We start from the raw sequence: 26,478 nt of genomic DNA on the forward strand, positions 1-26,478 counted from the left end.
GGCATGGGACTCCACTGTTTGTTCTGACACACACGCATAGACACGCACACACACAGAGTTATAACCATTACAACCAGCCATTAGGAAAAGCCCACCTCCTTTCATTAAAATGTTCTTGTGGGATCCCATTATTCTTATTAATGAATTTACATTTAGAAATGCATAAAAACAAAGAGATGCCATTTCCAACTACCAAATAAATAAATATTTAAAAATAAGATAATAGTCAACATTAGTGAGGAGTGATGAGGTGTGCAAAAAGCTGGTGAAAATGCAAATTATATAAATTACCTTTCTGGAAAGCAATTTGGCAAGAGAGATAAAGAATTTTCAAATAATTATATACTTGAAAACACTTTTATAAAAGACTACTAAAAATAATTAGAACAAAGACTGTTTGTAAATTTTTATTTTATTTTATTTTACTTTAAGTTCCGGGGTACATGTGCAGAATGTGCAGGTTACGTAGGTATACATGTGCCATGGTGGTTTGCGGCACCTATCAACCTGTCATCTAGGTTTTAAGCCCTGCATGCATTAGGTATGTGTCCTAATGCTCCCGCTCCCCTTGCCCCCCACCCACTGACAGGCCCCAGTCTGTGATGTTCCCCTCTCTGTGTTCATGTGTTCTCATTGTTCAACTCTCACTTACGAGTGAGAACATGCGGTGTTTGGTTTTCTGTTCCTGAAGAACAAAGACTTTTATAAAAAGATGTTTACTGAAAACATTTAAAATAATAAAAATTGAAAACAAACCTTCAAGACCATGATAATTTTGAAATAAAATATACTGAATATTCAGTAAACATCATATGTGTGTGTATACAGCATGATAATTTTGAGGAAAAACATAGATGCATTAAAAATGGAAAGAAACTAAAATGTATTGATAGCCATTATCTCTGGGTGGTAAAATAGTAGGTCATTTTTCTTCTTTATAGTTTTCTATATACATTTTTCCAAATTTCAGGAAAGGGCATTAATTACCAATTGTAAAATATTAAAATTTTCATATAAAGGCATTAGAATACAGAATGAGAAAAAGGTAGGTTAACATGATTTTGTATTTGTTCATTGAAGAAAACAAAACTGGATGCACATATAAAGCCAGAAGGATATACTTAAAATACCAAAAAGTAGACATTTTTATGTGATAGCAATATAAGCAATTTTTTTTATTTTCTCCTTGTTTGCATATATGTGGTTTCAATTTTTCAATGTGAGATAGACACATATGTAGACATTTTTAAAAGTTAAAGTTAATTAATTCCCCAAGACCTCAATAGATTTGTATGTAAAGGAGAAACAATTCATGAAAGAAATACAATTAGGAAATACATATGAAGAAAATCCAATCATTGATGCTAATTAAAGAAATAATGAGACTGTTGCAATTAATATAGCAAAATTAGTAAACAAAAATATTCAAGGATGTGGCACAACTGGACTTCATACATTGCTAGTGATCTTGCCAGTTAGTACTATCTCTTGGAAAAACAATGATTATATGTAGCAAGAGCAATAAAAATGTAGGGGCAGTCTACTCTAAGAAAATAAAATAGAGAAAATTCTATGTACATGAAGCTGTTGAGTACATTATTATAATATTGAGAAGCTGGAGGAAAACTCCATATATACCCAACATCTGAAAATATTTAGAAGAGCATACTCAATGAAATGTTATGTGGCTTTAAGAAAAAACACAATGAATAAAATGGAAAATGATGATGATATAAATATAATTATTAACTATATTTTTGAAAGCTTTTGGGAAAAATTCAAAAGAATTAAAAGGACAGTGACTAGGTTAGAGATGTTATGCATGATTTTTATTTGCTTTTTTTTCTAAATTTTCTTTATCATAGCCGTCAGATTTTTACACTGAAGTGTATACACATACATACACATGCACAATAGTAACAAAGTAAAACTTATGCAAAAATGGGAGCTTGGGGCATTAAAGACCAATAGAGACTTTTCCAAATTGTTTGGCAGATAATCTCAAAATTCTCACTTTGCAATAATGCATCCTCTTTCATTCTCTATCAGATAGCCAGTCTCCCACTGCCATGTTAAATTAAGCAAAGGTCTTCTTCTATATGGATTTCAACCAGTGGCTTCTAACATGAACTTAATTGTTACTGTTGGGTGCTGACAACTTCCTCTTTAACAGAACAAGAGAAGGAGCAGCAGCAGAAACAGCACCATGACAACACTTTTCCCTTCTCCACCCTAATTTGTGTCATTAGGAAATACATATGCCAGAAACTATAACCTATGCATAAGTATTCACAGATTTAGTGGGCCTGAAGCTTTGCTCTCTCCATTTGCACATGCCCCTCAATTCCTGGTATGCAGGAAGTACTAAAAGAGTACACATATTAATAATACAAAAATGATACTCAACATGTTTATCTTCTAGTCACTCTTGAGTAAGAATCAAAACAGAAATTTCAAAAGATCTTTCATTGAGGAACACCTGGCAACCAAATTTCTGAAGCTGGCAAAAGGCCCAGGGCTCTATGTCTGAAATGTCTTTCCTTCTGGGACCCAATATTAGACCCAGACAGTTGCAGTGCCAGGAGGAAAAATGCCCAAAGGAATACCAAAGTAGATTCCATCTGTTAGTTTTGCTGTCCCTCGTAGATAACAATACTGCATTATACCCTTGAAAATCTGTTGAGAGTGCAAATTTCATGTGAAGTATTCTTACCATAATAAAATAAAACAAAAAATTATGATAAGCCAAAAAAAAAAAAAAAAAAAAAAAAGATCATGAAGCTGAAGTCGTACAAAAGGGAGCATTTAATCCCCAGGACCAGGACTCTTTTCTCCTGCGTAAGAATAAAGGAACACTTTTTGAAATTCTGAACACCACTTACTTTATACTATTTCAGATCACAATTCATTTAATGTCCATAAAAGTCATATAACTGACCAAAGCACTGAACTGTGGGACTGAAGATAACTTTACCTCCTCCCAGCAGTAACTCAGAACCACAGTTATGGAATGTTAGAGCTGGAAGAGCCCTTAGAGATCATCTGGCTCAACAACTTCATTTTATATGTCTGTAAAATCAGCAAAAGGAAGATGATGATCTTAGTCACAGCAGCAATGGAAATACTTTCAGATACTACCTCGTTTATTTCAAGATCATGCTTTGCATTCTCCTTTTCATAGGATTGAACTTTAAATTCTTAATATAAAAATAATTTGACTGTAAAATACAATTTCTCTATCCTTGGCTTGGCTACTGGTTATTGTTAATCATTTCTTATCCTTAATAATTCATCTTAATAAAGCCAATTGTAAATACAGTGCTTTTCTTTACCATTCATTAACAATAAAGGCAACACAGTAAAGCACAGTAAAATTAGTTTAGATTTCATGTGTGTGTCACAGACAAATGAATTGTGTTTCTCAATGGATATTTTCCAAAGAACAGAAATTATTAAACTTACAAAATAAAACTGCCGCCTGAGAAAAACAAACTAGCAAAAAGAAATCTCAAAAAGTACATATTATATACATTTCTTTTGTAAATAAGCATTTTAGAAGAATGTACTAACTTTAATTTTTTTCCTAAGGGGGGAATAAAGAATGATCTAACAGAACTCCTGTTTTCCTACTGTGATCTAAATATATATTCTCTTTAAGCCAAAAGAATTAGAGTAAAAACCTTTATACTTCCTAGAGAACTTGTTTGATCTGTGGATTTAATCCTGTATGATAAAAATGTTCCAAGTATGAAATATAGAGTATAAATCCTTAGCTGTACTGCAAATGCTTTGGCATGCAGATGTATTTTTCCATATTTTAATGAAAACCAGATTTATTTATAAGTTGCTTTAATTTCATTCTCGAAAGGAATGGAACAAGAGTATCACATGTTCTGAATTAGGATCTTACTCACATCCAATACCAATTATGTAACTAAAATGCAGGACAACTTAATTGTGTCAATCATATTCCCCTGACAAGATCATTAAATGTTAACAGAGAGCTTCCAACTTTAAAAGTCATAGATTTTAAAAATGTAAGTTATTCTATGAAATATATAGATATATCATGAAAGTTCAGTATAAATATTATAGCTTCTGACATCTATTAGATTATTATGAACACAGTTTCATTTTGATATCTTTATAAAGATTTATATTTCAAAGGTACACCAAGCTTGCAGATAACCCAGAAAATTAGCACACCTGAAAGATCTTAATTAAAATTTATTATAAATCAAACCCTAAAATAAAAGTTTATCAATATGTTGATCTCATAGAATACTGCCATGTAAGTCTATCTAGAAAAAAACTGTCTTTTATAGATAGTAAAGTCAATTATCATAATATTTATTTCTTAATTATTTTCTAGCATTAAGCTTTCAAGTCTAATGATTTATCTGTGTTCAAATAAGTTAATATAATTAGCCAAAATAAATGAATATATATTACATTTAAAACAAGATAAGGTTGTTAAAAAGACATACAATTTTAAAACGTAACAGATTATGCAAATTGACCACAGCATTTTGAAGTATATGATTTTAAAAATCTATTTCTAACATGTAAAAATAACATTTTAACCAATTTTCTATTAATATGAGTGAGATGGAAGTTCACTTTAATTTTTATTTTAAAAAAACAAACAAAAAATCAATGCAACAATGTAAATCATTTGCCAATTATTTAAAATGAAGCTACGGTAAAAATATCACTTTTAGAGAAAGAAGACCTAAATTTCAATACCAGTTCTGCCACATACTACTTTAATTATTTCTAAAATAATTTATAATCCCTCCTCTTTCCACCAACATGTGACAATAAAAGAATACAAATAGGAGCCACCAAATTCAGGACCAAGAAAAAAGAAAACACATGTGACAACTGTTGGAATTAACACAGTTATATTAATTCAAACGTGTCACATTTGACTCTGAGCTTCCTGGCAGTCAGGGCAAAAAGGGAAACACCACCTTTAATATAGTAATTATTAGAATTTCTTAATTCTCCACATTTATACTGTACTGTAAGTTTCTGTACACACATGCTTGTTTATACACATGCTATTAGCATGCGTATATATATCTTACTTGATCATCCCAGCAACTTTAAGAAGGCAATATTGGTACCCCCATTACATCACATAAAAAAACCGAAGGCTCCAAGTAATTTATATAGTCAAAAGAAGTTAAATTAAGTTCCTGAGATTATTGAATATGAAATGGATAGAGCACACATCTCCTTACTCTTAGTCTAGTCCTCTTTATTCTACCTCATATTGCCTTGATTTCTTAACCCTAAAATATAAATTTCTCACATAGAATTTGAGTAATAGAAGGTGTCCTCAATGTTTTCCACAGCAAATACAAAAATGAATTTTACATAGCTATTTCTAACAGGAATTGTTTATCAACCTAAGCATAAAATCAAAATGTAACTAGATAAAACTGTAGATAAAATAAGGTAGTTGTATCAGATGTGATAATGAATGTGGAAACCTCATTAATTGTAAAGTATCATAAAAATGAACAATATCTTCTGATGAAGAAAAATCATTTAGGACTTCTATTTGTCTTTTTTCAACTACATTTTCTTGATGGTTTCTATTCAGATCTAAAGTATACCACACTTTTCTTACAAATATGTATTTGCAGTTATCTAAGTAGAATTCTTTAATGGAAGCTGCGTTGTAAAAGCTAAAAACTAATTTTTGAAACCTTTCCTTGCATTCCAGAACAAGTTCAATTATTGAAGCAGAACAACCCAATATTCAAATCTAAAAGTCTGACAGGTTTTGTATTGTGGCTTGAAACTTAACTATGTGAAATAACTTGATGGCAATTAAAATGATTTATCTTGTCTTTTCAAGTTCATTTTTCTAAAATTTTCTTGTTCTACACAGTGAAAAGAAAGGCACAATTAATTTTGTTTTTTCCCTATAAAGAGGCAAGTCAAATATAAGATGCAATTTTTTAAATAAAGAAAGATAAAAGAGATATGACATGGTTTAGTATTATTTATAATATTGTTCAAAAACAGGAAATGAAACAATTAAGTCCTTGCAAATAATTTATTTTTTTGCCATCATATATAATAGGAATTTCAAACAGGTATAATTGTAACTGCCACATTTTTTATCACTATGATTTGCTGAGAAGTGACAGCAATATCACTCACTCCCCTCCTCTGTTTAAGACCTGTACTGTCAGTATATTCAACCTTCTCCCATCCCCAACCCCAGTCTTGTGTATCCCCAGAAATTTACCCTTTACTCCTCCTTAAGAGCATCTCAATCTCAGACCTGTCTTAGCCTATCTCACACCCTCAAAGAATGCAAGGGTTGTATCTGGTGCTTCATATGGTTCACAGAACAGTGCTTTCATATGGGTAATCAATAACCATTGGCTGAGTAGTTTCTATTCTATTACTGCTACATTTCTGCCTAATTTTTAAGTGTCTTGAGGGCAAGGACTACATTTATTTTACTTGCCACTACAGCTTAATAAATATTTACTGAATTAGGCCGGGTGCGGTGGCTCAAGCCTGTAATCCCAGCACTTTGGGAGGCCGAGACGGGCGGATCACGAGGTCAGGAGATCGAGACCATCCTGGCTAACACGGTGAAACCCCGTCTCTACTAAAAATACAAAAAACTAGCCGGGCAAGGTGGCGGACGCCTGTAGTCCCAGCTACTCGGGAGGCTGAGGCAGGAGAATGGCGTAAACCCGGGAGGCGGAGCTTGCAGTGAGCTGAGATCCGGCCACTGCACTCCAGCCTGGGAGACAGAGCCAGACTCCGTCTCAAAAAAAAAAAAAAAAAAAAAAAAAAAAAAAAAAAAAAAAAAAATATTTACTGAATTAATAAATGAATGGACACAATGTAAAATGCTTTTTCTTACCTACTATAGTCTCCAGTCAAAAATTCTGCAATAGCAGCAGGAAACTCTGTTTTAATAATTAAAAGATAAGATGACATAGCTGCAAAAGAATAAAAAGTGTTCCTGTTAGAATTCCATGATTTTTAACCATTTAAAGAATAATCCATCTAGGAACACAGATGTCCATTAGAGCTATGACAACATATGAAAGATTAACTTATAACACATTATACCAAAGAGATACACACACACACACACACACACACACACACACACACACACACGAATAAAGATAAGTAACCGTAGAGAAGAATAATTAAGTACATTAAGTATCTTTTGTTTATCCAAGTCCAAAGCAAACTAGGTAAGAGAAAGGGTCTTGATTTCAGGCTACTTTTAAATGAAATTTTGTACAAAGTTTTACAAAAACTCTCTTATATGTTATCACCCCTTTTAAGGCATTTAAGGTTAGTTTAGCAACAACTGACATAGACACAGAAGTTTAATAGGTATGACTAGTAACTGGATTATTTGTTCCTTCTTACTAGAGAAAGATGCCTCCCCACAACAGAGAAGTCTCATTCCCTCTGTCCCTTTCTTTGCCTCTCTACTACCCACCCCTGCATTATGAACACATAATTATAGGATAAAAATAATACATAATGAATTACATTTAAAATCAGTCTCTAAAAAGAGAGAAAGTTCAATAGAAACCATTAAGTATATTAAAAAGACAAAAGTTCCAACTTTTATTCCATTTTATTAACAGGGTTCATCTATATTATACAATCATAACCTTAAGCCAGCATTATTTCTCACATTTAATCTGAGTCTGAGAAATAACTAGCTTTTGTAGCACTTTAATAATGATCCTAATTCTGATGTAGCTATAAAAAAATCTATAAAAATACTAGGAAAAGTTTTAATATGGTTATAGAATACAGAACTCATTCATATGTAAATACTTGAGTTTAAGCTTAAATACTTAAATATCTAGAAACTCAGACGATTTGCAGTCAGAAGTTCAATTTAACAGAGTAAGAGTCTCTTTCCCCACAGAGATTATGCTTGTGTGTGTTGGGAGCTGGGGGCAAAAAGAAAATGCCCATGAAGAATAGAGTGTTTGGGAGGCCAAGGCAGGTGGATCACGAGGACAGGCATTCAAGACCAGCCTGGCCAACATGGTGAAACCCTGTCTCTACTAAAAATACAAAAATTAGCCATGCGTGGTGGCACGCGCCTGTAGTCCCAGCTAACTTGGGAGGATAAGGCAGGAGAATCGCTTGAAACTGGAAGGCAGAGGTCGCAGTGAGCCGAGATTGCGCCACTGCACTCCAGTCCGGGTGAAAGAGCAAAATTCCATCTCAAAAAAAAAAAAAAAAAAAAAAAAAAAGAATAAAGAGTATACTTTGTGTGCACATTAATTTTATTACTTATTTATATTTCAGGAAACATTTCACTTTCTCCTTACAAAACTTACAAAAGCTAAGAACAAAAATGAATGCCAAGTTTCAGTGGCAAAAATCTGGGGAAAAATTGATTAAAAGGCTCAAATAGTTTAAGAATGTACATTTCTCAATCAACATTATTTGAAAGGAGCCGAATTTCATGATTATAATGATATGTGACCATTTAACTTGAGAAAAAAAGGATACATGCTAGTTTGTGTGTAAATTTGTATGTAGATAGATAATACTACAAACATACACACACTCTCAATTTTTTTTAGTAAAACAACATGTATTTATGGCAAAATAAAATTTAGAACAGTTAAATAATCACTTCTTTGTGATGAAAATATACATATACATATTTTTTCAGTTTACAATGATTTCTTTTTCCCTAGCAGAAGTATAGCTATGTCTCAGTGAGTTGACTAAAACCCACTGAGACATTTCTGCAAAATCTTTTAGTTATGGGGTATTACAACTGATTGTATGTGAAAATGTGTTCTGTATTGTTCATATTATCATAAGGAAAAATGCTATCAATTTGGCACAGAACAGAAGGAAGGTTTAGATTAACTTTCTCCATTCAAGGATTTGGAGTTTTTATAATATTTTACCGATTCCAAAGAACTCTACACATACAGTGCAAAGATAGAAATTGTGAATTGAATTTTCTGAAACTGGCCTAGACTTACTTAAATATATCTTGTGAGAGAGACAGAGAGAACAGAAAAAAAGACAAAATACCTTGAAAACAAGGAAAGCCGACTTCCTATAAAATGTAATTTATTATCTGCCCATCTTTCTTTCTTGCTTGGATTAACCCAACACCACATGCATTTCTGAAGTTTCAGACATTCATCTCTTTCAGTAATTTTCTATTATTTCTTTTGGACCTTTAGCTGTAGAAAGCTTCAGTGAATATGAGATCCTATTTCTTTCTAATATAATATCTGTCATTCTTTCCAGAATTTCTATTAGCCTCTGGCTGATCATTTGATCACTTTTATCCTCTGTTGTACCCTTAACTCTTTAGTTTTCAAATGGGAGTACTATTTCATTAGATTCTAGTCTGAAGAATCATGTATATTTTAAGAAATATGAACTCACCAAACATGTGTTTCCCTCTCAAAGAAGACCTCACATACAAGATACAAATATAATAAAACATACAAAACATTGTTTCTTTCCTAGAAAATGTTAGTATATATTTTAAGAGCTATACAACCACAGAGCTTACTATAGGGGAAAACCCACACAGTTTAAGCCAGTAAAACAAAGACCACTACCATTCTACTCACTATGAAAATTATTTTTTTCTTAATCACAAGTAAACTTTCATGTAAGAACTAGCACTTTAACACATTCTATTATATATAATACAGAGAAGAAACAAAAAGATTACTAAATACAATTAAGTTAGGAAATACATCTTAATTAAATTTATACAAAAGAACATCAGCTCAATAAAATGAACTGGAAATGTTTTAAAGATATACTATTGATAGGAATGCTCATATTGCTTTTGTTTTTAACTAAAAGGTTTACTAGATCAAATAGCTGGCTGCCACACTTTTTGTCTCATGTCTTTTATAAATGGCATAAGAAAGTGTTTAAGCACATACCTTTCAGATCAGTCATAAGGAAAAATTTGTAAATGATTTTGGGTGACATCGACACATAGTATAGATTCCTAAAACAAGACACACCATGTTCTACTCTCAATTAATAGCCGCAACTGGGTCATCCACAAGAGCCATGCATATAGTTAAGTGACCCCAAACCACCAAAGCCAAAATCAGTGACAGAAGATATACCTTGATGTCAGGTATTCAGCCATTATAAATCACTTAGTTTTACCATATTAATTAAACAGGTATTCTTTTCTACTTAATTTTAAATGTAACTAATAGAACTCATTTAATAGAAACTTCTCTGGAAAAAAATAAAACATCTGTCAACTTAAAACACAGAAGTTGAAAGCATTTTTAAAAAAAAACATGGAGAAGTAACATTAATATTAAAAAAGGACTAAAATGGGGTAAAATCTGATTAGGTAATAGCAAGTTGCAAGGTGTTAATATCTGTCGATCTAACCAGAAGTTGAAAGCATTTTTTTAAAAAAATATGGAGAAGCAACAGTAATATTAAAAAATGGCTAAAATGGGGTAAAATCTGATTAGGTAATAGCAAGTTGCAAGGTGTTAATATCTGTTGATCTAATCATAAAGAGAAATACATGAATTGGGCCCAGGAGGTTGAGAGGAGAGATGTTAGAAACAGAAACGGGAAAGGAACTCTGGGCAGTAATCCATGAGAACAGCGAACATCTTTGTTTTTCAGATGTCTACTGTATGCTTGGTAGTATTCTACACAAGTTATTTCCTCACTTAATCTTTATACAAACCTGTGAGGTACATATTACCTATTTAACAGAATATAAGGAGGTACAAAGAAGTAACTTGCCCAAGCTAGTGATGGTGGAAACAGCCAGTCTGGGCTGAGAAACTTGTTCTATTAACTAGTGTGCCATGAGAAAGTGCAGGAGCAAAGTGAAAAAGTAAACAAAACAAAGACAAATAAGGAAAGTCTACCAGAAGGACCACTCTTCAGAATTATTTTTCTTTTTTAAATCAGTATTTAAACAAACTACTTCTGAATGCTGAGATTAACAGTTAACTTCAAAGGAAATGAATCTCTAACACAGAGAACATTAGTCAGAAGCTTTAGTAATACTTAGAATTTTCATTTCATCTTGAGATATATTTTCAATGCATTTCATTTTTCAGTATTGTAGCTGCTTTGGTGAAGTGATTAGTTCAAAATTCATGGAGTTTCATGATGAGATTCTATTGCATCTACTGCTATGACTCTACTGTATTTATGGCTGTGATTGTAGTTCTGAAGAGAAAGTTTCCTATTCTCACATATTTGAAATATTAACACTCCATTGAAATCTAAAAAATAAAAATCAGTCTCTGTGCTTCCAAATACTGTATTCTTAGGGATTATTTTTCCCAGCATTCTGAAAATGCTTCCCAAGTTGTCGTTATTAAGCATACAAACTTAAAAAAAAACAAACCAACCCTTAATTGGAGTTTGGGCCTAAGACATCATTACAGTTTATGAAGATAAGTATCTTTTTTGTTAAACACGTAAAATATATGTATGAGGACAGAATTACTTGCAGCTATTTTTAAAAGAGAATTAGGTTTTCAGCACTTGGGGGAAGTTCAGTAATTCTTAAAGGATTACTCAGCCCTAAACAAACGGATGTAGTATGGGAAAAAAATAAGTTTGCCTTTCTGTCTCAGAGAGATTCAATTTTATTTCAAACATGTTTTTAGTCATGGATACTAACTGGTTTATTCTATTCAATGTGTCTTATTAATCTGGTGGTCCCACAAAATATCTAAATGCCACTGAAGTTCTATCTGCACTCAAATAGAACAGAACATATGCATAAATGAAAATCAAAACATATGGGGGAAATGCTCCCCCATGACCCTAGAAAAAAAGGTATATCTTTGTCTTATCATTTTCAAGATCTTAAATTTGAATAAAAAATTACCAAAATAACTACTGCTCTGAAAATTTTATAATTTTCAATATAAATTACTAAGAAAAATATTTTTTAAAACCTTAAAAAAAGATACATTACCAGCAAATGTTATCAAATGAAGTGCTGGTGAAAAAGACTCTCCAAATTTCCTGTACCTCTCCTATTCTAAGGCAGTGCTTTCCAGAATAGAATTCTAGACACTGTCTCAAGAAAGCTGCAGTTTCACTACAGATAAACTGACCAGCAGATGGCGATGTATCTGCACGCCCTATCCTAGTTTCCCAAGAGACAATACAAACTAGTTCATCTGAAACACTTAGTACTTTTCTACCCTACCAAAAAGTAAATAAATAAAATGCATGAATGAATATACAGGAAGAAAGTAAATCCAAGTAGTTTCTAGCATCTAATATTGTGAATTTTTCAAATACTGAGAATTTGAGATTTTTATAATTCTCAACTGAAAATGATCTTATTTATACCTTTATCTTTATGAGATTTCGAAATGGGGTTACTCGAGTCCATAGATTACCAAACTGAGGTGTTAATAAAGGCTGCAAGAGTAAGGTGTGTGGATTCTGTGCCAGACTGAAACATCTGGGTCATTCTAGCAATTTCAGGAGGTTTTCAGTAAGACTACTAATGTTTATGGTTTTCCTTTCACAATACCTAGTAATGATTAAATCTTTAATCTCCTTTAAAGAACTGGGGCTTTGAAGAACTAAAGAAAGTATATGCTATTCATAGTGATCCTTCGTATTTATAAGAGCAAAATAAGAATATAACATCCTCCTAGGAGCTACTCATCTTTCTACATTTTGAATTGGGCAAGTAAGACTTTTTCTGGCTTGACTAAGATGATGATTGGGATGTAGTGTTTGATTTCTAGTGATATTCTAGCCTGCTGAATGGTTTACTTCAGGAGTTCAAATGAATGTGAAACCAACTACTTACCTTAGTTTTTAAGAAAAGAATCACATAATACAACACTGTTACAGGAACTATGTGAAAACTACGTTATACTTATTTTCTACTACAGTTCTTAATCCTTTATCCTTAGTTGTTAGGCCACCAAATTCAAACTTTCTAAGCCAGAATTGTCCCACCTATAACAGCATTAAATATGAAAACTTCCAGACACCTCTTTTCTCACCTTGGGTCCCAGTAGTAGTGGCTCTCAGCAAATGCTACTCCAGCACCTGAGGAAATGGGCTACAGAGCGTTACCTCTAGCTCTAGCCAATTTTGAGCCTCTTATTCATTAGTATTGGGAGGATATCAGGAATTGCTTTTAAGTAGTAATTTACTATATGGTTCTCAAATTTCCAAAGCCAAGGATTTCTATAACCTTGGAATAAGAGTGTTAAATTTAGTGTGTTGCATTTTTTGCATTATAAAATTTAGAGATTTTAATTGAAGACAGTAGATTTTTTTAAATCAATTTGTTAGACCACACTAGTGCCTTCTGACTAATACTTGGTGCCTGATTAATCTCGGGGGAGAAAAAAGATTTTCTGTTAAGTTCTAACAGTAGACGCTTTCCTAAAAACTATATGCTTACTTAACGTATACTGTGGGTTTCTCTTCCTGGTCAATCAACTCTCTTTTTGCTCTTGAAGAAGTACTAAGCCAGGTCACTAGCTTTTCCCTCTCTCCCTTCTTATTCCTTTCTTTCTTCCTATAATAAATGTTATTTACTAAATGCGTACTATGTGCTAAGTACTAGGGATGTAAATAAATGAGCACATTAATTTGATTTATGGAATATGGAAATGTGGGAAATAAACTAGGTCTTTGGTGAAAGACACATGAAACAAATATTGATCAAGGGCAATTCGTGGTCATTTTGCTTTTAAAGGCCTTCCATTTCCATTGTTTTCATGGATTCACCACAAGAATTGTATCTCATGAAAATTGAGAAGTATTTAAATGTTACAAAGAATAAGAGAGTTAAGAAACATTAAGATATTATTTACTTAATCTGAAAATAATATTTTACATACACACACACACACACACACATATATATATATATATATATATATATATATATATATATTTTTTTTTTTTTTTTTTTGAGACAGTCTCGCTCTGTTGCCCAGGATGGAGTTCAGTGATGAGATCTTGGCTTACTGCAACCTCCGTCTCCTGGGTTTAAATGATTCTCCTGCCTCAGTCACCTGAGTAGCTGGGACTTACAGGCACGCAACCCTGCGCCTGGCTAATTTTTTGTATTTTCAGCAGAGACTGGGTTTCACCATGCTGCCCAGGCTGGTCTCAAACTCCTGAGCTCAGGCAATCCTCCCACTTTGGCCTCCCAAAGTGCTAGGCTTACAGGCGTGAGCCTCCACACCCAGCCTATTTCGATATATTTTTAACCTATTTTACATAAATGAGATCTAACTCTCCCCAATATTTTGAATTTCTAAATTTTTGTATAATTCTAAACTAGAAATCATTCTATGGTCTTTCAAGTTTCTTTTTTTATCATTTACATAGTATATTCAATTATCTCTTTGAGGCAAAATCTTAGGCTTTTAAGCAGAACTTTAAAAACTGTCTTATTCATTCAACAAATATTACTTATTGAGCTCTTCTCAGAAACTAGGTAAAGTTAGGAAAACACATAGTTCCTGTCCCCAAGGAGTTAGAAAATCTTCAACATTTAATCTTTTCACATTTTTCAAACTTTTACTATATCACAGCAGAAAGAATCAAGGCCAACTGAGCAAGGTTTGAATCCAGGCTTCATTATGGGGTAAATGTGAGCAAGCTATTTATCTCCACTGCACACTGATCTCCTCTCTATAAAATGAAGATAATATCTTTATTGAAGAGTCCTTATAATTAAAGTATCTAGTAGAGTGCTAGACCTAAATAGAATCTATTACATTATTTTTCAGTCTTAATTTAAACAACCACTGCAAAAGTCAGATAATTTATACTAACAAACATTGTATTTTTAAAAAAAATGTTATCTGAACTACATTATTTGCAGACAGGCACTTAAGATGTGTAAAAATTCAATCTGATTTACACTTAATATAATCTTTTAAATATCCAATGTATTTCCAATAAAGAAACTAATCAAAATCCATTTTAAAGTAACATTAAATAAGTCATTATATGATTGACTTATTATAATAAAACAGTATATATATCCTTATTTAATATAATGACAAAGGGTATTAAATATCCTCCCAAATAAGTATGCTGTTTATTTGCAAGCACACATGGACCAGTAGTTCCACAGATTCCACAGATTCCACAGTATATATCAATCAAGAAACTACTTTTTAAGACTAGGGTTCCTAGACTTTAACATAAGAGGAGGTTCTAAAGCGTAGTCCTAAGAACTGAAGTTCCCTTTTTTGTAGTGACAAAAAATGGCATCCATGAACGCTTTAGGGCAATAGTTATTGATTTGTTAAAGATACCTAAGAAAGGGCCAAATCATCTTTTGAACCAAGTATAACCCTCTCATTGAACTTTCCTGTATTAAAATATGTTAATAACCTAAGATAATTAATGTGCCTCCCAATGTGTCAAATTTTGGGGTAAGAAGGGACCCTAAGCTCCCTGCCTCCCACTCTACCTTCCAACAATTTAACAAAGAGGGAACTGAAGCCTAGACAGTGAGAGGGAGGGATTTTCACAAGACATATGGCTACCCAATGGCAGAGACTGGAGTGGATAGAATTCAAGGTATCTGACTTCCAATCCAGTGTTCTGCTCACAAGAGCAAGCTTCTAATTCTATTATAATAAAGAAATGGTTTATGTACATCTGGCTATGAAAAAAAGACAGAAAAAAACTCTGAAAATATGTATTTGGTTATTACTGACTGGGCACTTAATACACTTTTAACCAATGTGAAGAAAATTATGAGGATATCATTTTAAAAACTAAATAAGCATTGCCAGCTTTTCTAAATTTAAGAGACATTAAAAACTTCTATGACTGCTCTAAATCACCTTCTTTTAAAAAGTTCTAAAATAAGCAAGCAAGCAAACCAACAAACTTAAGAGTTGGAAAAACTCATCATCTATCCACCACCAAATGCAAGAATCCTTTCTAGAATTCTGGCAATTGACCAACCAGCGCTGTTCGAATGTTTTCAGGGCTAAGGAGCATTTTCAAAGGGATGTAGGCCATCCTCATTATCACACAGCTTAGTTACAAGGGTACTCCAAATGAGAAAACCCAAACCAGCTTCTCTGTAGACTTCTATACTTTAGCACCAGTTCTGCCCTCTGGAACAATACTTGAATTAGTCTAGTGTCTTTTTGTGTATTTCGTGTTCAGTCTTTCAAATATTTGAAGCTAGCTGCCAGTCTAGCATTTCCCTTTTCTCAATAAATATATCTAGAATATTTAAAGTACTTAGAAAGAGATCATACAAATCATTTCAGCTCTATTCTGCTCAACAAAAGTTTATCAATTCCCAAGTATTACGCTAGGTGCTGGGAGTACAAAGAGAAATGAGGCATACTTTTCAGCTAAAGGAACTTAACAATACAGTGGGGTACAGGAGCATATAGAGAGAGAACTTAAATCTAGTAATGGCAAGTGCTACAGTATAGCCATCTCCAATAACAGTTATAAACAAGATTAGAGAACAAGGAAGGAATCAAGGTGAAAGGGACAAAGAATACAACAGTGGGTATTGTGCCAGGGTCACAAATTTGTATCTAAATTGCTGAACTGAACAGTCTACATAAACTGTTAAACAATGGTTCAATGTAACCTAAACAAAATGTGATAGTTCTTAGAACCTATATAGACAGGATAAAGAGGGATTCAAAATATAAAAATATATACCATACTCAGAAACATTATCCATGCACAGTTAAGCAATACTTATTTGCTAAATAAATTATTCCAAAATAGATCTTAAAATTAATGACTATAATAAATTCATAAATGAAGAGACTGGTTTTCTTGACTTCTGCTGTGAAGTGTGAAGTAGTGTGTGTTAGGAGAAAATTATTTGGTATGGCATGCAGGAAAGCATTCTTTTTATTCATAACATTTTTTCATGAAAATTCAAAAAATTAAAACAGGATTCCAAAACAATGGCAGCACAATTCACTGTTAATTTTTTCCTTTACAAAAAAAACTATTAAAGATGGAATTTGATTGAACAATACTTATATTTGTTTGAATTTGATTGAACAATACAATACAAATAAAGATGGAATTTGATTGAACAATACAATACAAAACAAAAGTGATATACCTCAGACCTCTTGAGTATGAGAGCTGAAGTTTATTAAAACTGTCATCTTTGAATTAAACTGTTACATGTAAAAAATAAAATTAAAATGCCCTGACTATATAATCCCGTACGAGATCCAAAGTGCATGTCAACTTTTTCTGTGTATTTTCCTTTAAGAGCATTTATTTAGCACTCCAGTCAATGATAAAAGAAAAACTAAGATATTGTTCAGCATTAAGTAACTTCTTTACAACACATACACACATGATACCCATATTTTGGATTTAAATGTTTAATACATTTACTCAGTAACTGTCTATAATTAATAGTAGTTTTATTTCTACATAGTTCTCAATATTGAGATCATTTCTAGAATTGGTTATTAATAGGAACAAGATACAGGATAAATGTGAGAAGGTTTATTTATCTCAGATTTATTTATGTTTTAAACCACTTGGTCATTTTAAATTGTTGGTTACAAGAGGACATTGTTGTCCATACTTGATTGTCCACAGCCCATGGAAGACTAACTAATCCCTCTAAAGTAGTATCTGCCAATAGGGTGATTAGAACAAAAGTAGAGGGAAAATCTTTTAAAATCATCAGGAGAGCTTTTCCAGATTGTATCCTACCTTCACAATCACAGAAAGCCAATGTTTTAGAGGTGTGTTGCAGACCTAATAACACGATTGCAATCAGGATTTAGCTGGAACTGAATTTAGAAGCTACTGTCGCAAGTGCTGCTAAAAAGGATCAAAAAAAAAAAAAAAAAAAAACAGAGTTAAGAGGCCAACATGCAGGCTTCTGAAGATACCTATGTCTACAGAAGTTCCCAGCTAGATCTGTAGTAAGACAGCAATTCAAAGGAAGGACATTATTGCCATCACATTTATGCATAAACAATGCACTTTCAATTGCTTACCTCCAATATTCTGAATTATTATGGTGCCTGCCACCACCACCTGTAAAAAAACAAAAATATTCAATAGAAAGGGAAATAATATAAAAGAATCAGTATTTTATTATAATCCAGCAACTATTACTAAAAAAGCTGAGGCAGAAGTTGTAAGTGAAGAGAAACTAAAAAGAAATTTGCCAGTCATTTGAAATACATAAAATTAATAATCATCACATTAAAAAGTATTTCTTTAACAGTTCCATAGTTACTATAAATAAGTTTTTGAAATTTTTCTTGGCAGTCATTTTTAAATAGTTATAAGTGTTAAAAGCTAGTAATCGATGATTATCAAAGTATAAAAATTAAAAGCGTGGGAGTGGTGTCTCATTCCCTTTCTTGCTCGTTTTACCACACTGCTTAAATAAGTAGAAAAAGACAGGCTGGGGTGTGCTATGCCAATGACACATTGCCTAAAAGGAAATGATGTAAGTTTTCTGATTTTATCAGCTTGGCATATACCAAGACTTTGAGCATCCCAGTCCCAGAGATTAATAAAGTCTAGAGCCCAATTATTCTCAAACCCTGAAAATATAGGTAAAATGCTCCAAACTCGGTAATGTGAATTAAGCTGAGTATGAGACAATGGGAGTTGGCAAGAACTGTAGGATATTGGAGAATTCCTCCCCCTTCAGTGGGACAGGTGCTACTCAGCTATGGCCACTTGATAACATGTGAGAACGTGGGTCCAATGTAGCCAGATCTTCTGATTTTTCAAAGAAAGTCAGAAAATAAGTTTTTTCATACTTTAATGATGTTTAGTTGGTAATCAGCTAAAAATAAAAAATATTTGAGCCATACAAAATGTTCCTGAGGACCAAATTCAGTCTGCAGGCTTGTTAGCTTATCATCTTTGATGAGATTCCTGGGGAACTCAAGGTAATCAGATACACTTAGAGGAAACAGTAAAACACTGTGCTTCCATTTGGGCCTTTCAATCACTCAAATCTTGATGGATCGGAACCCCAACATATGCTCGGAGCTGACTAGCTGTCTAGCATCATTCAGTTCTACATGAATTGGGAACAGATCATCTTTCATGTCCATCTTTGTTAGGAATTCTATCAATGGCACAGCATTTGCCTATCCTGAAAACCATCTAAGTTATTAGGACCTAGGAGACTTGAGGTTTGCAGAAGAGGTCTAATGATATGAAAATCTGGCAAAGTGTCTTGGGAGATGTGGTGATTGCCACTTGAACGCTCTCCAGAAAAAACTCTGCATTTCAGTCTATGTAAAAATTAGTTCCAAAATGTCGAAGTTATTTGTGAAAAGACTATTTTGAACTTGTGTATGCTATCTTCAGTACAAATGATACCTACTGTCAGTAGTAGGTATACATGAAATTTGGTTTTATTTTCAATTAATACATTGCAAAAAACAGTAATATTAACTTATTGATTATTCTTTCATTCTTTGGTTGAATTTAAGCATTTAATATCTTGAAAGCTAGAATATCTATCTATCTACCTACCTACTTGCCTACCTAATTATGTTTTTAATGCCTAGCACAGTACATGGTACAAAGCATTTGATCAATAAATATTTGGTGAATAAATACCAATTTATAGACATTTAAATAAATCTTCCTCAAAAAGTTCAAAACATTTCAAAAAAGTCTTTGATTAGCATAGTATTATCCCATATTATAATCATATAATATCTGGATAGAAGGAAATGGTTAAGTTTCAACCCAACTATGGAAGTGGGGAGAAAATCTAAATAAGCAACCGAACAACAACTCCTCATTCAGAGTATGCTTTGTCTAGTGTGCCTGCCTACTATGAACTTTTTTTGGTGCATGTATTAAAATGACAATGCAACTACTCTAGAGTTTTAGGAAAAGAAGACTCTCAGCAGTCCCTACTCTTTAAACTTTGCTGCTATACAAACAATGCAGGAAATATGAACATGAAATGACAATGATATCAGTGATGCTACTCAGAATCATATTTATAGATTATGTTATCTTAATTGTGGAATTTTCTCATACAAAAATATTTTCTTCTTTGTTTAAATTAGATGGAGGAAATTGATCCCTGGCTACACCAAACATCCTAATCCTCTAGAACAGAAAAATTGCTACTAAGTGAGATTAACAAAACCTTTTACCCTCAAGTAACATACTCTGTTTTGTCTAAGTTTCAGGTTACTAAGGTCCAAGCCACGATGCTATATAGCATATGATTTAAGCATTCCTTTTCGTACTTTATTTTTATTTATTTATTTATTTATTTTATTATTATACTTTAAGTTCTAGGGTACATGTGCATAACGTGCAGGTTTGTTACATATGTATACTTGAGCCATGTTGGTGTGCTGCACCCATCAACTCGTCAGCACCCATCAATTCGTCATTTATATCAGGTATAACTCCCAATGCAATCCCTCCCCCCTCCCCCCTCCCCATGATAGGCCCCAGTGTGTGATGTTCCCCTTCCCGAGTCCAAGTGATCTCATTGTTCAGTTCCCACCTATGAGTGAGAACATGCGGTGTTTGGTTTTCTCTTCTTGTGATAGTTTGCTAAGAATGATGGTTTCCAGCTGCATCCATGTCCCTACAAAGGACGCAAACTCATCCTTTTTTATGGCTGCATAGTATTCCATGGTGTATATGTGCCACATTTTCTTAATCCAGTCTGTCACAGATGGACATTTGGGTTGATTCCAAGTCTTTGCTATTGTGAATAGTGCCGCAATAAACATACGTGTGCATGTGTCTTTATAGCAGCATGCTTTATAATCCTTTGGGTATATACCCAGTAATGGGATGGCTGGGTCATATGGTACATCTAGTTCTAGATCCTTGAGGAATTGCCATACTGTTTTCCATAATGGTTGAACTAGTTTACAATCCCACCAACAGTGTACAAGTGTTCCTATTTCTCCACATCCTCTCCAGCACCTGTTGTTTCCTGACTTTTTAATGATTGCCATTCTAACTGGTGTGAGATGGTATCTCATTGTGGTTTTGATTTGCATTTCTCTGATAGCGAGTGATGATGAGCATTTTTTCATGTGTCTGTTGGCTGTATGGATGTCTTCTTTTGAGAAATGTCTGTTCACATCCTTTGCCCACTTTTTGATGGGGTTGTTTGTTTTTTTCTTGTACATTTGTTTGAGTTCTTTGTAGATTCTGGATATCAGCCCTTTGTCAGATGAGTAGATCGCAAAAATTTTCTCCCATTCTGTAGGTTGCCTGTTCACTCTGATGGTAGTTTCTTTTGCTGTGCAGAAGCTCTTTAGTTTAATTAAATCCCATTTGTCAATTTTGGCTTTTGCTGCCGTTGCTTTTGGTGTTTTAGACATGAAGTCCTTGCCCATGCCTATGTCCTGAATGGTACTACCTAGGTTTTCTTCTAGGGTTTTTATGGTATTAGGTCTAACATTTAAGTCTCTAATCCATCTTGAATTAATTTTCGTATAAGGAGTAAGGAAAGGATCCAGTTTCAGCTTTCTACTTATGGCTAGCCAATTTTCCCAGCACCATTTATTAAATAGGGAATCCTTTCCCCATTTCTTGTTTCTCTCAGGTTTGTCAAAGATCAGATGGCTGTAGATGTGTGGTATTATTTCTGAGGACTCTGTTCTGTTCCATTGGTCTATAGCTCTGTTTTGGTACCAGTACCATGCTGTTTTGGTTACTGTAGCCTTGTAGTATAGTACTTTAAAAACAAAGTTAGGGCCGGGCATAGTGGCACACACCTGTAATCCCAGCACTTTGGGAGGCCTAGGCGGGAGGATCGCCTGAGGTCAGGAGGTCGAGATGAGGCTGATTAACTTGGAGAAACCCGTCTCTACTAAAAATACAAAATTAGCCAGGTGTGGTGACACATGCCTTTAATCCCAGCTACTCAGGAGGCTGAGGCAGGAGAACAGCTTGAACCCGGAAGGCGGAGCTAGTGGTGAGCTGAGATCATGCCATTTCACTCCAGCCTGGGCAACAAGAGCGAAACTCTGTCTCAAAAGCCAAAAACAAAAAACTCCACCAAAGTTAACTGGAATGTAAATACAAGTTTTCTCTCCATTGCATAGCTATGTATTTCTCCTCCAGACTCGCTTTCAGAAGTTAGTTTAGCCACTTACAGATAGAGTATCCTTTCAGAATAAAAATAAAATAAAAAATGTTAAGTATGTGAAGTAATGCAAATATTAATTAGGTGAATTTAGCCATTCTACAATGTTTATATATTTCAAAATGACATGTTATCCATAACAAATATACACAATTTTTATTTGTCAATCGAAAACATAAAAACACAAACAACAGATTTACAAACAAAAGAGTTCCTGTTTGGAGCCAAAATGAATATGAATTTTAGAAGTATAGTAGCTCTTCAGAAATTAAAAAACTATATACTATAGCACTAAGTAATGTTCAACTCCTGGTGGAAGACAATTATTTTTCTCTACCTATTAAACTACTGTAGTATGCCTATTGCAAGTGAGTGCTCAATAAATACTGTTGTTATTTTTCTTATTCTGAGTAAGAAAAGTAGTAGATCTAGAGTTCTAGGATGTGGTACTGGCTTTATATAATAGTTGACAAATAGGCCCCTTAATTTCTCTGGTCCTTAATTTCCTCACCTATAAATGAGAGGACAGCTAGATAATCTTTTAGCACTGTTCAATTCTTAAGTGATAGGATCTTCTGATTACTGGTTTTGTAAAGAGCCATGCTATAATTTGAATTTGATGTTGCTTTTCTTCTCTTGTCTTTATGAGGGTTTACTCGTATGAGTACATAATCAAAATTAATAAAACTTAAAACAGGTTATTGCTACTCTTTTAAAGTCATTCAAGTCATTGTGCTACTTTATTAGGATGAAATATATTAAAAGATTCAAGCATTGAATTAAATGTATTGATGCATTTTTAGGAAGGACACATAGACTTCTCTTTCTCTGCCTGCTCCCATCATTCTCTTTTTTCTCACCTTAGTTTCTTTTTATTCCTCTAATGTCTTCCTTTTATATATACTTGTCTCTTTTAATTTGAAACCAAAGGAAAAATGCCACTTTGGGTTTTGGACACAATAAGGAGGAAAAAAAAAAATTACCTTTCCAGGTAATCCAAATGCAAAGAGTCCAAGATCTTCATAAGATGTTACAGCTGTTAAGAGAAATTACAACGTTCACTTTTACACAAAACTATTTATGTGTCAGGTCCTAAAGAGAAGAAAATTAATTCTACTACTACAAACTAATTACAGTATAATTCTTATGATCCAGGCCAATCAGGACTAAACACAAAATGAGAAAATTCTCCCTAACATCCTCAAATAAAGGCAATAGTAAAAAAGATGATTGGGCTTAATTAGCAATTTATGTAGAAGTCTTTGGTAATTTTCATCAAATCTTTAATTTTCATCCCAAAATATAAACCACAACACCTATGATTTTCAGATGTCTTTGTAGAACATGTCTTTTTACTCAGTAGTGATGGTTTTTTACTTTTTAAAAAAATCACCAAGGATTCTTTTATTATGTTTCTCTAATACATCTCATTTCTGAAAGATTCTCTCTCTCAAGCTGCACATATCAAAAATTATTTCCCCTTTTTACTAAACAAAAGTTTCTAATCAATATAAGGTAACCAATGTCAACATGCAGATTAATGTAATTTTGGTCACCAACTTATGACCTCTATCTACCTGACATCTCTCTGTATGTATTTTAAGTTAATCTGTGTAGGCTGGTCATACCAAATTTGTGATCTTAGGCATTCTGAAGATTTTAAGTTGCTTAACCACTCTCAATACTAACGTTGCATACTTCTAGCAGTTTAATCCACCTGCCTTATTTTAGCTATTGAATGGCAGACTAAATTTAAAGCAGAAGTAATCTTTTTTTTTTTTTGAAAACTTTTGAACACTTATGGTCTGTAATAAAAGAGTCCTCTTAGAATAGGTAAAGCTTAGCACATTTCATGGTTGTCTAACAACTACCTATGCTGGATTAATTCAAATGGAACAATTACTCAAGAACATCCCCGCTTCTCACTATACAGTACTTGCATACCACATTGTCCAAATGTTTCATTGGTAATGGTTTCTAAAAACTGGATATGTAAATAAAGTTAAAGTGTAAATGTATGATACTTTCAGAGATGTTCACTTCTCCAGGTGCCTAGAATGCTGAAAATGTGTTCACAAAAAAATAATACTCTTATCCCATAATTATCAGGGCATATATTTTATTTTTTCATCATAAAAGAGTATTCCATTTTCATGTCACATGTTTAATAAATGTGGTCACAGAAAAGATGAAAATTAAATGGCTCATAAAATAACCAAACTGTGTCTTTAGATCATATAGCTTTATGTTTTAACTAGTGGTGCTACTATTTTTATAATCCTATAGTTTGAAAAGTGCTTACACTAAAGAGAATAGCAGATACTAAGGCTTGGTACAGCAATACACATCTTTTATTGAGTTAAAGATTTGACTCATCATTTCTCAAAGCCAGTTCCAATAAATCTTCTCAAGATATACATGGGTTTTCTTTCAACCGCCACTGTATATTTAAAGCAGAAGTAATCTTTTTTTTTGAAAACTTTTGAACACTTATGAAAACTTATAAACTTTTGAAAACATAAACAAAAAAACTCCTCAGCACTTTCATAATCAAAGACCTCTATATACGTAAAAATAAGCATGTTTTTAAAGCCAAATATAGTCTTTACCTATTATTACCACAAAGTTAGAAAGAAATCAGTGGAATGCTTAAAAAATAAGGAGACTTACTAATTAAGAACACAAATTTTAACTTTATTATCAGAATTGATCAAAGAATTTGGAAACTTCATGAATGATACAGCTCTTTTCTACAATGTATTTACATACTGCTAAACAATGCACATGGGCAATTTAGCTTTTAATTTGAGATATATAATTTGATTTATGAGTAGAAAACTTTATGCTTTAATAATAAAAGACTTTAATAATTTTACAGGGGTGGATTTTAGACATATTTTAAAACAATTTAAAATTAAGTTACAAAAATAAGAACTGGAATTTTTTCTTCCTATGTGAAATGCCAACACTTTTTTAAAAAAATCACATATTCTAAAGTAAAAGCTATCTCAAAAATTAATAATTATTTTAATCAACAAATCTTTAATATTCTTAAGCTTAACTGATAATGTTATACATGGGTACCATTCCTTATATTTAACATCCCAAAGCCTTGGTATATATATTAAACCTGGAAATTATGTACATATTATCTTCAATTTGGCATTGAGAAGGTAATTTGGTTCCATATTACGTTATGTGAACCAAGTCTCCAGAGCAGGTCTGATATGTCACTCTGAGGTATGAGATTAAAGAAATATCAGTGTTCATTTTCAGCATCCGTTTTACATTACAGTTAAATATGTACATTCTTATTTTTGAGACAGGGTGTTGCTCTGTAACCCAAGCTGGAGTGCACTGGCACAATCATAGCTCACTGCAGCCTTGAACTCCTGGGCCTAAGCAATCTCCTGCTTCAGCCCCTGAAGTTGCTGGCACCACAGGCACATGCAAATACACCAAGCGCAGGCTAACTTTTCATTTCTTACTTTTTGTATAGGCAGGGTTTCACTATGTTGCCCAGGCTGATCTCAAACTCTTGGACTCAAGCCATCCTCCTACCTCGGCCTCACAAAGTGCTGGGATTACTGGTGTGAGCCACTGCATCTGGTCCATTCTTTCTTAAGAAAGCTTTTCTTCCAAAAATTTAGAGCAAGGAGGCTTTTCAGTGTTACATATGGGGATATAACAAACACCTGCTTTTCAAATGACCTATTTTGCATCAGTTTCTCTGTCAGTAAGCAAGCCATCCAGGTAATTAACCCATCAAAAAGGCTAACCGGAGTGTTTTATTTTTATGCAACAAAATGAAGTATAGATAGTATATTTACTAAACGTAGTAAGCAAATACCTTTACTGTGAACCAAAACCATAACACTGAAAGATTCCAAAAAGAATTGGTATTTCAATTACCTAAAATTTAAAACATTAAACATTTATTTTTAATTAAAAAAATTAAAACACAACACTTACTGTTCGAGAAAACGTAATCAGACTAACAGCTTAATGAAGACAGCTTGAACTGCAACTCTGACAGTAATGGTATACATTTTAGTAATCTCAAACTTGCTCTCTGGGTCTATTATTTTTTAGTTTTATAAAAATATCTGTGCTCGCTTCGGCAGTACATATACTAAAATTGGAATGATACAGAGAAGATTAGCATGGCCCCTGCGCAAGGATGACACGCAAATTCGTGAAGCGTTCCATATTTTTGAAGGCAAGCTTCCTCAGAGCTCAGGAGCGGGCTGCTGAGAGCTAAACCAAACAATATGATGATTTTTCAGATATAGGCAATAAACGTACAGACAGAAACTAAAAAAAAAAAAAAAAAAAAAATCTGT

At 33.1% G+C, this 26,478-nt stretch overlaps 1 protein-coding gene and 1 non-coding gene across 3 annotated transcripts in view; one reads left to right on the forward strand and one right to left on the reverse strand.

Annotated features, from left to right (window-relative positions):
• SLC38A6 (solute carrier family 38 member 6) overlaps positions 1-26,478 on the reverse strand; it is a 64,993-nt gene that overhangs the window by 15,717 nt on the left and 22,798 nt on the right. For both annotated transcript variants that reach the window (XM_010354642.2, XM_010354643.2), the window contains exons 4-6: positions 23,119-23,171; positions 18,027-18,066; positions 6,899-6,977 (exon numbers count right to left, since the gene is read on the reverse strand). In XM_010354642.2, the coding sequence (XP_010352944.1) occupies positions 6,899-6,977; positions 18,027-18,066; positions 23,119-23,171 (172 nt within the window). The remainder of the gene's footprint in view (positions 1-6,898; positions 6,978-18,026; positions 18,067-23,118; positions 23,172-26,478) is intronic.
• On the forward strand, positions 26,244-26,350 carry LOC115897762. Its single transcript, XR_004057558.1, has one exon. It is a non-coding gene; the product is annotated as a U6 spliceosomal RNA (small nuclear RNA).

Source organism: Rhinopithecus roxellana, chromosome 5 (assembly GCF_007565055.1).
Source record: "Rhinopithecus roxellana isolate Shanxi Qingling chromosome 5, ASM756505v1, whole genome shotgun sequence".
Taxonomy (NCBI): Eukaryota; Metazoa; Chordata; class Mammalia; order Primates; family Cercopithecidae; genus Rhinopithecus; species Rhinopithecus roxellana.